Source organism: Phacochoerus africanus, chromosome 9 (assembly GCF_016906955.1).
Source record: "Phacochoerus africanus isolate WHEZ1 chromosome 9, ROS_Pafr_v1, whole genome shotgun sequence".
Classification (NCBI taxonomy): Eukaryota; Metazoa; Chordata; class Mammalia; order Artiodactyla; family Suidae; genus Phacochoerus; species Phacochoerus africanus.
The window spans coordinates 125506922-125522221 of record NC_062552.1 but is presented as its reverse complement, the minus strand read 5'-3'; the positions used below and the strand labels follow the sequence as shown (position 1 = coordinate 125522221).

At 58.4% G+C, this 15300-nt stretch overlaps 1 protein-coding gene and 1 long non-coding RNA gene across 8 annotated transcripts in view; one reads left to right on the top strand and one right to left on the bottom strand.

Annotated features, from left to right (window-relative positions):
• WDR20 (WD repeat domain 20) overlaps nucleotides 1-15300 on the bottom strand; it is a 66139-nt gene that overhangs the window by 3571 nt on the left and 47268 nt on the right. For 5 of the 7 annotated variants that reach the window (XM_047796732.1, XM_047796725.1, XM_047796724.1 and 2 more), the window contains one exon: nucleotides 6842-8101. The exons of 1 other annotated variant lie outside the window; for it this stretch is intronic. In XM_047796732.1, coding sequence (XP_047652688.1) covers nucleotides 6842-8101 — 1260 coding nt within the window. Of the gene's footprint in view, nucleotides 1-6176; nucleotides 8102-15300 lie in introns of those variants that run through there. One more of the 7 variants, XM_047796730.1, reaches the window with a different exon arrangement.
• Nucleotides 4560-6183, top strand: LOC125136095 (uncharacterized). The gene is made up of 3 exons (XR_007137112.1): nucleotides 4560-5185; nucleotides 5358-5415; nucleotides 5525-6183. It is a non-coding gene; the product is annotated as an uncharacterized LOC125136095 (long non-coding RNA).

Genomic DNA, 15300 nt, shown 5'->3' with positions numbered 1-15300 from the left:
CGCTGCCCAGATCGTGGACCCGACAGCGAGAAACGACCCTGAGAGTCAGAGCAGCCCATGCCCGAGAAAGGCCGCATCCTGGAGTCCCACTGGGCCACGGCGGGCCTCTCCCGGAATGGCCGAGACCGCAGAACCGAACCTCGGGCGGGCCGCTGTGGGATGGGCTGCCTGTGAATCACCGGGTCCCCTGGGCACCGCTCAAAGCACCCCCCCCCACCCCGGGGCAGGCTCGGCTGAGAATTGGAGCTCAGGAGGTCAGGGCTCGGCCTTGCCTGGTGGGGGGGGCTCGCACCCCGCAGAGCACTTAACCCTTGAGGCTCTGGTTCTGGGCAGCCTGCCAGGAGCTCCCCGAACTACCTCCCCTCGCTCCGAGACTGCGGGGTGAGTCTTTGTAAAGAGAAGGATGGGGATGGCGCCAGGCTCGCTTGCTCCAGGGCCGTTTCTAGCTGTGGGTACATTTTCCTAACCCATCCACATGCCACCCAGGCTGATGCAGAAGAGAAGCGAGAGAAGCCGGACAGATTCTAAGGCACGGGAGGCCAGAATCCCTGGGTTAGGGGTGCAGGGCTGCAGGGCTGCAGGGGGAGGGTGCCCGCTCCCCTGGCGCATCCTCTGTGCCACTCCCTGAGCATCCAGACCCCGCCCTGCCCTGGGCCCACTGTTCACAGTGGCCTGGGACTTGGCACCACTGGGCAGCTGCCCCTTTGCCAGCCTTGACCTCCCCAACGACAGGGCACACTAATGGGACATTTCCCCAGAGAGGCCACTCAACCAGAGAAAGCGATCCTGGGAAAAAGGGTTTCTTAACGCACAACCAGTTAAGGGGTTTGGGGTTCCTGTGAGAGCCGAGTCCTTGGAGTTCCCATCGTGGCTCAGTGGTTAATGACCCCGACTAGCATCCATGAGGATGCAGGTTCGATCCCTGGCCTTGCTCACTGGGTTAAGGATCCAGCATTATGGTGACTGTGGTGTAGGCCGGCAGCTGTAGCTCCAATTGGACCCCCAGCCAGGGAACCTCCATACGTGGTGCGTGCGGCTCTAAAAAAGTGACAGAAGGACAAAAAGAACCAAGCCCTTAACTGGGAAGAGAGTCCCTCGTGTTGCCTTCAGCCCCCACCCAGCCCCACTCCTAGGTGACCCACTGTGGCCCTGAAACCCTCTCTGCTCCATGGGGCGGGGGTGGGGGTGGGGGGTCCCTTCAAGGAGGCTCTCAGCCATGCCAGCTCCCGTGAAGGCTGGGCCAGAGGCCTGGGGGTGGGCCGCGTACCTCTAGATCTGCTGCCCTAGAGCACCCAGAGACCCGCTCGTCCAGAATCACCTCGGCAGGCAGCCTCACGTGGAAGAAGGAACTTAATGTCAAGGTTACGAACGAGGTATTTTTAAAAGATCAAAGTGGTGTGTGTCTGTGTCTGTGTCTGTCTGTCTCAACGTGCTGTCAGCCCAGTGTCGGGGGCTCAGTGTCTGCTCAAGCGCTAAGGACAAGTCACAGCTTCCATAGTAGCCGTGAGGTCCGAGCCGGCCACTCAGAGGGTGCAAGTCAGGCAATCTTTCTGCTTCGGCAGCTGAGTCGGGGAGAGCGCCACGGCGCTGGGGTGCAGGGACAGCACCGTCACGGAGGGGAGGGCAGCCAGCAGGCCCCGTGTCCCTGCTCGAGCAGCATCGGGAGGGAGTTACTGGGGCGGGGCCTGGGGCAGCTCCCCGCGGCTCGGGGAGGGGGAGGCGCAGGCCTAGGCCTGGGATCCCTGCCTTCAGCACAGTCCGCAGGGGGACAGAGCCCATCTCTAGGGGACGGCCTCCCACTGCCCTGCTTACTGGAGCCTGAGAGCCTGGGGTGGGAGGCAGGACGCAACGAAACCTTCAGCAGCTCGGCTGCAGAGCCCAGGCCTGCCTTCCCCACCCTGGACCCGGCTCAGACGAAGGTCGCACAAAACAGTGCCTGCGGTCCTGCTCCGAACACGCACTGCATTTAGCAAGTTCCTGATGAAGAGACGCCCCTAAGAGCCAGCAAGGCCCAGGGCTCTTTGGTCTATAAACATTAACAAAGCCCTTCACTTTACAGCATTTAAAAGCTTTTCCTTTTTGGCTCACTGAGTTTTTTTAAAGCTTAGGTGTGAAAATGACTATGGAAATTATCTACGTTTACAGTTCATTCAGACGTTTATTTAATGTCATTATACAGAGGACAACCTCTCGGTTCTTCAGAATATCAAGTACGTATCAAGTACGGAGTCTCTAGCTGTGACAGTGACAAGGGAACAGCTAAAAACCAAGGCAGTGAAACAAACATGATTTTCTTAAAATTATAAAGCAACAATACTGATATTAAAGCTTCATTAATTATTGCAACAGTTACAAACTTAATTTACCAACATTTCCTGTGAGGAAGGCTCTTAACGAAATTTATTCAAGTTTTCAAGAAATTAGATGAAAATGTAGAAAAGAAAATATACATGAATTTTGGTTTTCACTAAAGGGAGATACTCACACAGTTTTATACAGTGGCACCTAACAGAGTAACCTTTAATAAACTTAGGTGTACAGAAATTAAAAATGCAGAAAAAAATTCGCTTTTACATTTTAAAACTGAGAGACAGCGATGGAACCGTGACAAGATTCATGGAACAGATGCAGCAAGGACTAAAAAGTCAGTACCAGTGGGGCAGCGTCCCTCTCCCGGAGGGGCTGTTACACAGAGGCGTGAACTTGGCTCTGAGTTTCAAAGGGAACAACAGGTACAGGTGCTCTTCCAGGTCAGCCCTGGACTCCTCTCTCCCCACCGTCTCTCTCAGCAGCCAGCACAGGGGTCCTGGAGCCGACCTGGACAAGTGACAGTCCCAAGCAGCCCAGCGCAACAGGTGTGCTCTGGACAAGGAGGGGGCCTGGCCAATTGTCCCTGCTGAGGTCCCTAGGCAGCCGGCTCTGGTCACTCATCAGGCCAACACACAAACACAGCAAGGAAGCCCCAGGCGTGGGCACGCCGGGAGCTGCGGGACAGTGGGCACAGGCAGCCACCGCTGCCCCTCAGCCGCCTGTGCGTGGGGTCACGCCTCCCAGCCTGGCTACGGCCCCCGCTCGGGTCCTTCCCCCGAAATCCACAGGGAGCTCTGCTTCCACTTAGCCCTTCCTCGGACAGCCAGACCCGCGGCCTCCGGGGGTTCAGGGGCTCCGTCCCCGCGCTGCCGGCCCCCTGAGCGCCCCCCCCCCACGTGGAGCCCCCTCAGCAGAGCCGTCCGCGACCCCCTCCCAAGCCAGAGGCGCCGAGAACCCGCGCCGCGGGCCGGCGGGGCGCGGGCGGCAGCGGAGGGGACCCGCCCAGCGCCTCGATCCCCAGGGCCCCCGCCTCTGCCGACGCCGCCAGAGCTCGGGCTCCTTCCCGCGGCCCGTCCCGTCTGTCCTGAGGCTGCTTTACGCTTCGTCCCAGTCTCGGCTCACCGAGAACTCGCCCAAAACGCCAGAAGGGTCGCTCAGCGCAAAAGGCGAAATTTAGACACCCACCCCCCCCGCCCCGGTCCGGTCCGTGTAGAACCCAGAGCTCGGGGTTGTTTTTAGCGGCTGCCTACCCCCTGCCGCGGGCGCGCTGTTCCCGAAGGTTCCTTCTCCAGCCTCCCGGGGGAGACGCTCGGCCGGGGCACGGGCCGGGCCGGGCCGGGCCGGGCCGGGCGCCTGGCACGCCCTGGAGGCCGGCGAGGAGCCCGAGCAGGGCAGGGCCGCGCCGGCCGCGGCTGTCACCTGCGCCGCCGCCAGCGCTGCGTCCGGGGCGCCGCAGAGTCGCGCTGCCCCCGGCAGGAACAGCCTCTTCTTGCCCAAAGGCGTTTTATTCCGGAGGTTAGGTTAGAAAAGATGTTCTTGCTCGAAATAATGTTTAAGCTGAAAAACGGAAACATTTCAAAGAGGAAGCTCGAAGTTTTTTGCGAAACTCCCCATCGCCCCCAGACGACCCGCAGCAGCCACGGCGCCTGCCGGCCTGGAGGGGAGGCCGCCGGCCCCTCGTCTGCGGGCGCCGCCACGCAGAAGCCATCGAGGGCCCCTGCCTCCCCAGGGCCCTTCGGGCCTGGTCTGGGAGGACGCCCAGCCCTCCGCCGGCCCTCCTGACGACCGCTGGAGGCTGCGCTGTCTGCCAGGAGAGGGGGGCCGAGCAGCCTGGGCCGAGCCAGCCCCACCCCAGCACCCGACGCCCGGCACGGGGGCCCCAGACAGATGCCAAGGATACACGCCCCAGTGGAAACCGGAAGAGCGAGACTGCGACCAAGGCCCAAATCCCAAACTGTGCGGGGACCACGGATTGGAAAGCTGAGGGTGGGGGCGGCGGCGGCGATGGACACCGGCTTTGGTCAACACGTTTCAGAGCTGCCTTTTTTTTTTTTTTTGTCTTTTTGTCTTTTTAGGGCCGCATCCATGGCATATGAAGAGTCCCAGGCTAGGGATCGAATCGGAGCTGTAGCTGCCGGCCTACACCACAGCCACAGCAACGCAGGATTCGAGCCACACTGTGACCACAGCTCACAGCAACGCCGGATCCTTAACCCACTGAGCGAGGCCAGGGATTGAACCTGCGTCCTCATGGATCCTAGTCAGATTCACTTCTGCTGAGCCACAAGGGCAACTCCTCGAGCTTCTTTCTTAAGGACACGATACCATCCCCCTCTCGCCTCTCCTACCCTGCTCCCACCCCCAGACCCCCCTGGGTTAGTCTCCCCAGCAGACACTGACGGCCAGAAGGAACCAGAAAGAGCGCAGTCGCCCAAGCGCCAGTTCCGCGGGCCACACCCAAGGCTCTTCTGCCAGCAGTGTGATGAGCTGAGAAAGGTCATGCTTGACAAGCTCTGCTCCAAAGGCTACTTACCTGGGATCCGCCACTTCCGCTTAGGCCAAATACAAAGTCCTGAATTTTGAAACTGCATACTCAATGCCTCAGAAGCATTTGAAACGGAATTTCTGAAACTATGTGGGTACATACGGCTGCACGTGGCGTGTCGGTCCCTAACCTCTGCATCTGACAGCCAATTTAGTAGCCTCCGCAGTTCAAAGAGCCCACACGGATGGCTGGCTTTGCCACCCTAGGGCGGTTAACGTTTAGGAACAAAGGACCACACCTTCCAGGTTACAGGACGCCAACAGTCCCACGGACCGTGACGCGTACCCAGGGGGACATGCAGCTGGAAGGACACTGCCACTGCTGCCACAGGTAACAGAGGCCACCTGCGTCACGGGCAGGTGGACACGTGTGCAGCGGGGCATGGCGGGGGGGGGAGCTGGCCCGGCCTTCCCCGGGGAGGGGGGGGGGGCGGTGGGTGGGCACGCTCTGGCTGCTGGAGGAGCACAGCGCTTCTGCTCCATCAGCCACCCTCACCCTGCAGAGAAGCCAAGGTCTCCAGGCCGGCACTCGGCTGAACTGCGTTTACGACTCACACCAAGGTAAGTGATCAGGCTGGCTATGCTTAATTGCCAAGGCGGGTGCAACAGAAAAACAAACCGAAGTGACCAAAATAATAAGATCCGCATCATCCTGACATAAAATACACAGCTCGAAGCGCCATCTCATCCATCGTCTCAACTGGAATGGGAAAGAAAACTCCGCCCACAGCTAGGAAGGATCTTAAGGACTCAGTCAAACACAGCAGTTTCCCCTGGAGGCGGAAGCCTCCGGAAGCAGCCAGTCTGAGCAGAGGGAGGCCCCGACACCAGCAGCCACAGACCCCAGGCAGGGGAGGCGCTTGGGGTGGGAGCCCCCGACCCAGAGGCCCGGGGCCTCCCGGGAATGATCACAGCTCCTGAACCACCACTAACCTGACCACAGGAAAAGGAGCAACCTGCACCTGGCCTTCCCCTCCGGCGGGAACACAAAACCCAAACCAGGGAAAAGCTGCAAGTTCTCTGAACCCTGGGGGCCGAGGAGTCTGAAGGGCCTCCGGTCCTGCGCCTTTTGACCAAAAAACCACAAAAACTCACAAGAGTCCCTCCCCCCGAACTCCCGAACCCCAAAGAAAACAGAACCTCCTTCCCCTTGCTGGAAAAAAACATAAGCAAATCGCATTCGACATAAAAGATCTTGGCTTATGTGTCAAGAGGCACTTCTGCCAACGCTGCTGGCGCCCTCAGCCCGCAGTTCATGGTAACTGGCCAGGCTCGTGGATATTTTATTTAGTGCACAGAATCTCAATCAAAGTGCTACAAACTGCTTCTTTGAAAAAAGATGTTTATTAAACAATTTTAATTGTCATAAAATGACTAAAATGGGTTTTAAAAATTAAGGCTCTTCTCTTTCTGTGGATTGCCAGACAATGTAAAAATAATATCAATCAACCCTGCTGAACGCTTTGTTCCTAAAGTTAAATTTCGTAGATCCCTACACATTTTATGATTAAGATAAAAAAGGGGACTTCTTATAAATGACAATTAATGGCCGCCCGTAGTGAACACACGCTCTGATCAGGTGTACAATATTCTAATTGAGTGCTTGAGCAAAAATATTCCAGTTGAAGCGGAAATTTTAATTTTAGCATTTTTAAAGTCACTGTTTCCCCACACTGTCATGATTTTCCTAAAATCGAAATCGTCTAATACAGGAGCGCTAGCCTGGGGACGCTATATACTCCCAGGAGGGTGACTGACTTGGCTGGCAATTAGTTTGATTATATTTTTTAAACGTTCTAAGGTGAATTATCAAATGATTCGGAATTACATGGCATGCAGTATCCAAAATTATGGCTCTGATGCATTGAGATTTACATTAAGAAGAAGTGTCATTCACAGTCATTGTACACCCCGCCCCTCCCGCAAGAAAAAAATCACTACCTATTCAAGTTCTAGATCTGGTGCAGCATTAAGGGTTAAAACTTACCACTTTACCAGGCCTTCCCCATGTGCAAATAAATCCCTCCTGACAAGCAGTGACTATACAGTCTTCAAGAAAAATCAATACCGTCAGTCTTTCGTGGGCTATCTTTTTACAGACGAGCGGCTCTAACAAGGGAACGTCTTCCATCCGCGGGCACAGGGCCGTGCCCAGAGTTTTGGCTGGGTCCGTTCTGGCTTTCGTGACGAGGTTCAGTTTGTCGCTGCTCTTGCTGGAGATGTGTCCCATGCTGTGGTTTCGCTTGTGGTCTTTCTCGTGGTGCCTGTCCTTGCGCTCGTGCAGCGAGAGCGTGGCGAACTTGCTGACCCCGGACGCCACGGCCCCGTCGGCGACGCTGCTCTTGCTGCCCGCGCCGGACACGGCCGAGTGCGGGAGGCTGTTGGACCGCGGCAGGGGCGGCGGCGCCGCGCTGCCCGGCGTCGAGACGCTGTTCCCGGCGCTGCCGACGGGGGGGCTCGTGGCGTTCATGACGTTGGTGTGTGTCCTCGCTCTCGAGAGGGGCTGGTGGGGGAAAAGGATGTCCTCCGTGAGGTCCCAGAGGCAGAGCTGCGTGTCCTGGCCCACGGAGCCGAAGCGGTAGGTGACGCTGACGGGGCGGCTCTCGGTCGAGTTCCGCTTGGACGGCCGGGACTGGGTACTGTTGGCGCGGTCTCGGCCGAAGTGCAGGAGGTCTTGGAAGTCCTCGTCGCTGCCACTCAGCTCCAGAGGGTCGCTCTCCTCCACGCTCGTGGTGTAGGGGTCGAAGGCCACCACGCTGACCCAGGACTTGTGCCCGTGGCCCCGCGCTATCACCCGGCGGTCTCCAAAAGACCAGACCGTCACCAGGTCGTCCTCGCCGCCCGTCACAATGTACTTGCCGTCGGGGCTCCAGCACACGCACAGCAAGCCTCCAAAGTAGCTTTTCATGGTGCCGTGCAGCTCCACCGAGTCAAAGTTGAACACCCGCAGGAAGCCGTCCTGGCTCACACACGCCAAGAACTTGCCATCTGGGGAGAAAGCAAACTCGTTGAGGGCCCCCTCGCCCACCGTCCACTTAAGGAGAGGGTTCCTCGTGGATTTGCTCTTGCAAGTGTGCACGGCAAAGCTCTCTCCCTGCTTCAGAAGCTGGTAGTGGGGGGCTGTGGTGCCACAAGCGTGCTCCACATTATACAAGTACATGTTCCCGCTCGAATGGGCTACTAGGAACAGGCTTTCCGAACCAGGAACCCATCTGACACAGGTTACTCGCGACTTGTCTATTAGTCTCTGTGAAGACAAAGGAGAACACGTTATCACCAAGGAGCACGGGCTCAGGCCTGCCCTTCCAGCCAGCAGACCTGCCTGCTTCTCGCCAGACGGGACGCGGCCGCCCGGCGCCCCACGCTACCCCCCTGTGCCCTCACCTTCAGGGCTGCGCCTGGGTGTCGGGCTGCCGGCTTCCCCTGAGGGAGTCACTGCGGACAGCCCACTGTGTGCCCGACCCACACTGCTCCCGGCGCCGGGACACACTGGTGAGAGGGACAGCCCTGGGCCCTCTGCACACCCCACGCCCGTGACTGGCTGCATCTCCACGGCAGCCTTCTCTGAGGCCCCGGGCAAACTGCAGTCCTCACGGCCAGGAGAGCCAGGCCCCCAGGGGGCCCCTGCGCCACCCCGTGGCCACACAGCCCGTGCTGACAACACTGCCCCTCGGGCTGCCTCAGGCCCCCGGGATGTAACACATCTTCTGGGCCCCACCTCGGCCCTGATTCACTGCAACTTCCTCATTCATACTCGCTTCCTGTGTGCATCCTGAGAAGCAATTCCTCCCCGTCTGCTTTGGAACAAGGCGGTGTTTAAAAGACCAACAGGTGACCAGAGCTCAGGACTACGCCCCTGCTCCTATTTATGTACAATCCGCTGGCCAAACTGTTTCTCAGGCACAGATCACGAGTCTTGCCTTTAAAACCAAAAGAACAACAGGCAGAGGTAGAAACTCCCCAAAGGTAGGACCCCCCCACCCCCCGCCCCCCCAACGCAAGCTTCCCTGCTTGCAGGCTTGCTGTGGGGCTGCCTGGCACAGCGGCTTTCACAGGACCGCGCAGTCCCGAGACCACATCACCAGAAACCCTCCGGGAGTTCCCAAGACTCCCGAGGCCTCGGCAGCTGCCCAACCCCTGCTGCACCCCGAGGCGCCTCAGGGGCCCACAGGCAGGGCGTGGGCCAGAGCCTCTCACTTCCCTCCCTGGCTGGATCCCCACCTCGAGCTCAGGAGGGGCACTGGCGCACGGAGACGTGGGGCCCACCAAGCGCCTTCTGCCCAGTCGGCCCTTCACGCGAGTCCCTGAAAACTTTACAACTTGGGTTTTTCACAGAAGAGATGCATGAGCATGAGAACTGGTGCAGAAAACTGGGCCGGGAAGGAGGCAGCTGAGGGAGGCAGCCAGGGGCCGGGGGGTGCGGAGGCCTGACCCCGCACAGCTCGCAGCCGGGCTTGGGGCTCAGTAAGGGCCACGAGGCGGCAGGCCCACTGCTGTCGCTCTGCAGTGTCGCAGACATGGGACGGCACGCTGCCCCCTTAAATGAACAGAGAAGCAGTGGGCCGGCCTTGGGCACCCGCACGGCATCACCCCGTCTCCTTCCTCTCCTGCCTGTACAAGGCAGCTGACCTACACGAATGCCAGCAACCTGACAGCCCAGCGCTGCTCTGGCAGTTTCCATGAGACCAACGTCGCTTCTGCCACAGGAGGTTGGAGGCGCCGTGTGAGGCCAGATCAGGGCGTTTGCTTGGGGGGAGCCCTCCCGACCCACCAGGTCTTGCTGTACCCACGGGGCCCAGGTACACCTGACCCCTTCAGCGTGACCAGCCTGCTGGCCCAGTGCCCAAGGGTGGTGGCGACTTATCTGCATCCCTGGCCTGGTCAGGCAGCTATAAAAGCCACCCTATCTGTCCTGGCACTGCGGCTCTCAACTCCTGCACCTGACACGTCACCACCACCACATCCACTCTCAATTCTCCCAGGGTCTCTCTGCTGTCACTCTTGCATGTGTAGAAAACTTAAGGATGGACATAAAAATTCTAGCGCCATGGTTAGGAGAAAATCTTGCTTTCAGCTTAAAAAGACACAATAAAAATAACTCCAGTGGAACTCAAAACTGTAGTACTGGTACGGGAGGGCAGCACCGCCCTGCAGCTGTGGGGAGAGGAGACACACCACTGCAGCACCGCAATTAAAACGCACGTCGCTGGGAGGACAAAACGCACCTGAAGACTTTGCTCCGCTTTAAAAAGGTGCGGGAGACTGCCGTGAGCAGACACGGGGACATAACCTACAGACCAACGCCTGAGCCCACGTTCTGCGCCCCCACTGGGCGCCCAGGGAGACGCCCGGCACCCCCAGGCACTTGCGGGCCAGGCGCGCCCGTTTAACCAACCACAGGCCAAACGATAGATGGACCACAGACCCACCTCTAACGCAGAAAAGGGCCCCGAAGCCTTTCTACACCCCCCGCCGTCCCCGGCAGACCACGCGCTCACACCGGACAACACCGCTTCCTCGGGGGCTCGGGGGCTGCCGGGCCTCACCCTGAGCTGGGGTGCAGGGCAGGCACACCAGGGCAGCAGGGCTGACTTCCGATCCGAGCAGCTACTCTGGGGCCAGGCGCTGAGCAAGAGGCCCTGCACACGTGCTCCTCGGTCAAGATAACTCTGCCGCGTAAGCCTGTACCTTCTTAAAGGGTAACAGACGCCTCATCCACGGACCAGAGCGCGCAGCACGAAGCCTCGCTCGGGCCCCTTTCCCCCGCCCCAGGTCCCTCTCCAGAACCACGTCATCAGCGCCTGTTTCTCTCTCCAGAGAGCCCTGTATGGACCAGGCAGACAGGGGTTTGAACCCGTGTTCATCCACCCCCTTCTCTTCGCTGTTTGCACCTCTGTTTTCTCAGTCAGTCCCCCATCGCCTACATCCGTACTGGCACAAAGAAAGCCTCCTCATTCTTCCCACAGCCGCAGAGTCTTCAGTTATATGGATACACTGCGGTTTATTTTCAAAGTCCCCCCCTCCCACGCCCCATGGACATTTACGCCGCAAAGAATAACCTGCACATGAGGTGGTTTCCATGTGTATATACCTGCAGGATAAATTCCCAGGGGAACAGCTGGGCCAAAAGGTACATACATTTATAACTTACAGATATCACCACACTACCTCCATGACGACGGAACAATTCCTGTTCCCATCAGCAAGCAGAGTAAGAGCACCCGGCTCCCCAAAGGAAGGCAGCTGCTGTTGCTGGATTCCCCACCAGGAAACAGGCTCAGAGAGGTCAAAAGCCAGCCTGAGGCCCCTTCCACTGCCCACTCATTCGTGTGTCCACTCTGTACTGAACGCGTGACCGCGTGCCAGGCACTGACACAGCTCCGACCCCCACCGCCCTGCCCACACGGAATTCACCACGTTCCAGGGGGCTGACAGGCAGCGACATGGATGGCACCTGATGGCAAGGAATGCTGTGGGGCAAAACCCAACCACGGAAGGACAACGAAGGGCCGGAGGAGTGGAGTGACCCCAGTCTCAGCCAGGAGGCCACCTCGGCAGAGAGGGCTTGCTGGGCGAGGGCGAGGGCCAGGGCCAGGGCCAGGGTGGGCCTAAGAGGGCAGCAGACAGCAGGGGGGAGAGGCAGGAGGAGGTGGGCGAGGACATCTTCCCGGGGGGGGGGGGGGGGAGCACTGGAAGGGTGCGAACTGAGGGGGGAGCCAGCCAAGCTCTATCCAGTCCGTCGCTGGTGCAGGCGACGGACTGGGCAAGGCCGCCAGCACAGGCCTGTCAGCCCCCAGGATGGCGCTGCCGCCTTTAGTGCCACCAAGACATCAACCAAGGCCCTCAGACCCCAGGGCAGGGTGGGAACCTGGAGCCAGCCAGGAGTCACTCAAGTTAAATCACTCTAGGTTCTTACTTGGTTTGGGTTTAACAAAAAAGGAAAAGAAGAGAAAGCATTTTACCTGTCTTTCGAATTAAGAAACAAATACCCAGAACAGCCCAGTTTCTGCACCAGAAGGGTATGTGTGTGTATAATTTCCCCCCATTTTCCAGCTGCACCTGCAATATATGAAGCTCCCAGGCCAGGGATCAAATCTGAGCTGCAGCTGCGACCTATGCCACAGCTGTGGCAATGCTGGATCAAACCTGGATCTTTAACCTGCTGCACCACAGTGGGAACTCCCACAAGGGTTAATTTTTGTTCCAAAAAATGTCTAGTGAAGAAAGTGAAGAAGCCCCGTCAGTTCTCAGTGTGAAGTACTGGGATTTCCCTGCTGGGTTTGAGTTCTCCAGTATCAGTGGGGCTGTGATCTGAACAAGCACATGTTTGGAGGGTGTTGAAAAACCACCAGGCAAAACCCCAGGCCCCTCTGAGGAGCCCTTGGGTGGAGCTGGGGCAGGGCCCCTGCCGGGGAGCCGTACCAGAGCATGGCACCCATTCTGGCTGGAGGACCTGGGCAGGAACCGTACCCTGGGGCTCGCGACCCGAGGTCCCAGGCTAAGGGGCTCGGGCTGCGACCCTGAAGCCCAGAGCTGCCCAGTTCCTCAGTCCCAAGCGCATGAAATGTGGCTGCTCCGAAGTGAGATGTGCTGGGAGGTGAATACACACTGGAGTCTGAAGACAGGAAATTGTGGAAACTATTTCACTCATAATTTGATATCAACTATGTTGAAATATTTGGATATATTAGATAAAATACCTGAATTTCACCTATTTTTTAACTTATTTAATGTGGCTATTAGAAAACTGCAGATTGGGAGTTCCCGTCGTGGCGCAGTGGTTAACGAATCCGACTAGGAACCATGAGGTTGCGGGTTCGGTCCCTGCCCTTGCTCAGTGGGTTAACGATCCGGCATTGCCGTGAGCTGTGGTGTAGGTTGCAGACGCGGCTCGGATCCCGCGTTGCTGTGGCTCTGGCGTAGGCCGGTGGCTACAGCTCCGACTGGACCCCAAGCCTGGGAACCTCCATATGCCGCGGGAGCGGCCCAAGAAATAGCAAAAAAAAAAAAAAAGAAAACAAAAAAGAGAAAACTGCAGATTGAATGTGCGGCTGGCACTGCAGCGGGGGCAGCGCTGAGGAGTGTGGGACACCCAAGGGTCGGGAAAGGGAAGTGACAGAATAAAGCGACGCCTGTCAGCAGCTGCCGAAGTGGGGTGGGGACGGACTAGTCAGGAGGCTATGACGACTGTCCATGGACAAAAGGGTCTTCAACTCGACCGGCGGCAGTGCGGCAGGATGGACCGCTCCCCAATGAATGGGGCTGCGGGGGGCAGTGCGAAAAGCAGGCTTTGAACTTGACTGACTTGGAAGGCGGTGACGGGCAGGAGCGGAGAGGTGACTGTGCTGGGGAGAAGTTCAAGGGTCCTCAGCCAGGAGGCGGCTGATGAAAACGACCAGGAACGACAAGGAAATCAGCCGTGGACAGGAAGAGCCAGATCCAACCTCCTGAGCGCTCCAAGGCAGAAGGCGCACAGGCAGAGGAGGAGAGTGAAGCTTTGGGGAGAGCAGAAGGAAAGGCCGAGAGCAGGAGCCGGGAGCCCCACGGGGGAGGAAGGAACCCACAGGCCAGCAGCTCTCCTCCCTGCATCAGCACTTCCCGCGGCCTTGGGACAGGGTCCCCAAGGGCAGCTCTGCTCCAGACCAGGAAGCGAGGCTCTCAGCCTCAGCGGGGAGCGGGCAGGGCAGGGGAGGCCTGGCAGGGGGGGGGGGGCACCCAGGAGAAGAAGGGCCCTGGGCCAGGGCTGGAGAGGAGGCTGAAGGGACGCGGGAGCTCTGGGCTCCCGGCAAGCCCTGAGCAAGGGCAGGAGGCGGCCCCGGAGGCTGAGGGGAGATGCAGCGGCTGCCTGGCTTTCCATTCAATGGTCAAATTCCAAGTTGCCCCAAGGCCTACTTTTATAAAATCACTCTCACAACCCAAACCTGGACACTGACGTGCCCTTTCTGCGGGTCGCGCCGCTGCCGCCCAGGAAGGGGCTCCCACACCCACTCCTCCCCCTGGTAATCTCCTCGGCCCCACACGCTCCATCCGGAATGCAGGAAATGGTCCCCTTTCTAGTATTAATCAGGTGACAGACAAACCCGAAGCTACTTCCATCGTTACCGGCCTTAACGACAAGGTCTCCTAACTATGCTCAACTAGCTACAAGGAAGCAAGGAGCAGAACGAAGCTGTAGCCACACTAAAGCGCTGCCGCTAAAATGAAGCTTTTCTAAAGCGAGGATTTTTTCCTCTTTTCACTGTTACCAACAGGACGAGCAGGAAAAAATTACTTGGGGGGAGAGGGTGGGCAGGCACTTTACAATGCAGGTATAAATTTTCAACAGAAATACTAAAACTTAAAACAATTCGAAACCACAGCAGCTGCTGGAAAAGCTATAATGTAGCCACAAGCAAAAAACAGCAACGAAGGGCTTTGATTATGTAAAAGCATTTAAGGCCGGCTTCCCTCAGGAAGCACCAGGAAAGGGTATTTCAAAGCCGCGTGAAAGAGTCAGGTGTCCTTTTATCGATGTTAAAACTTTAAGGAGTAGATCATTACATGCTCATTTCCTTCCTTTGATTAAAAAAAGCAACAACAACAAAAAAACTAACAGAATGCCCAGCACCACACGTCTGCTAGAGCGCCAGAGAGGATGTTGCAAAGCCGGGCCTCCTCTCCTGCCCACTCCTGGGGCACTGGGTGCAAGGGAGCCCGCAGCCCCTGGTCTGAAAGGGAAGATAGCCGCATGGAGCAGGGGGCCCGGAGTCCACAGGAGACTGCGGCCACCCAGTGTGCCACCCTGGCCTCCGCCTGTGAGCGAGGAGAAAGTCAGGAACAGCGGGTCTCATCGCAGGCCAGCGATGACAGAGGCCAGCTGACACGTCCCCTTCAGCTCTGACATCTTACCAAGGAATCAAAAGGCACCTGAAAATCCTCTGCAGTCACCGTCCTAGGGACTCAACCCAGATACCATCGGAGTTTTTACAAAGACAAGGCTGAGGTCACGACCACGTGGAAACTGCCCCATGATCTTCCTCCCCAGTAGGAACATCCGAACCATTAGCAGTGAAAAGCGAACTCCTCGCCCCTCCAGGGTGCAAGGCCAAATGCCGACGGGCCGACGCCCCTTCGCAGGCGGCTCTGGCTGCGTGGGTAGGCTCCGCAGCCCGACAGCTGGGCCGACGTGCCAAGACACTCTCCGCAGAGCCCCATTCGAGTCTTTCAAGGGCAAAAAACATCGAGCAGGCTACAAGTGGAAATCCAAACGCCACCCGGAAGGCAGGGGCAGGCAGGGTCTCGGGGCCCTGAGGCCTCCCTCCCTGGCTGAGGAGCTAGCAAGGAGCAGGTCCCTTCCCCCTCCTGGCTGCACAGGCCTGGCAGCCGGGGGCGGGGGCCGGGGGCCTCTCTCCGCTCACTGGCACGAACTTGAGCGGCCTACGGGCAGGACTGGGACGGGCAGGGCAC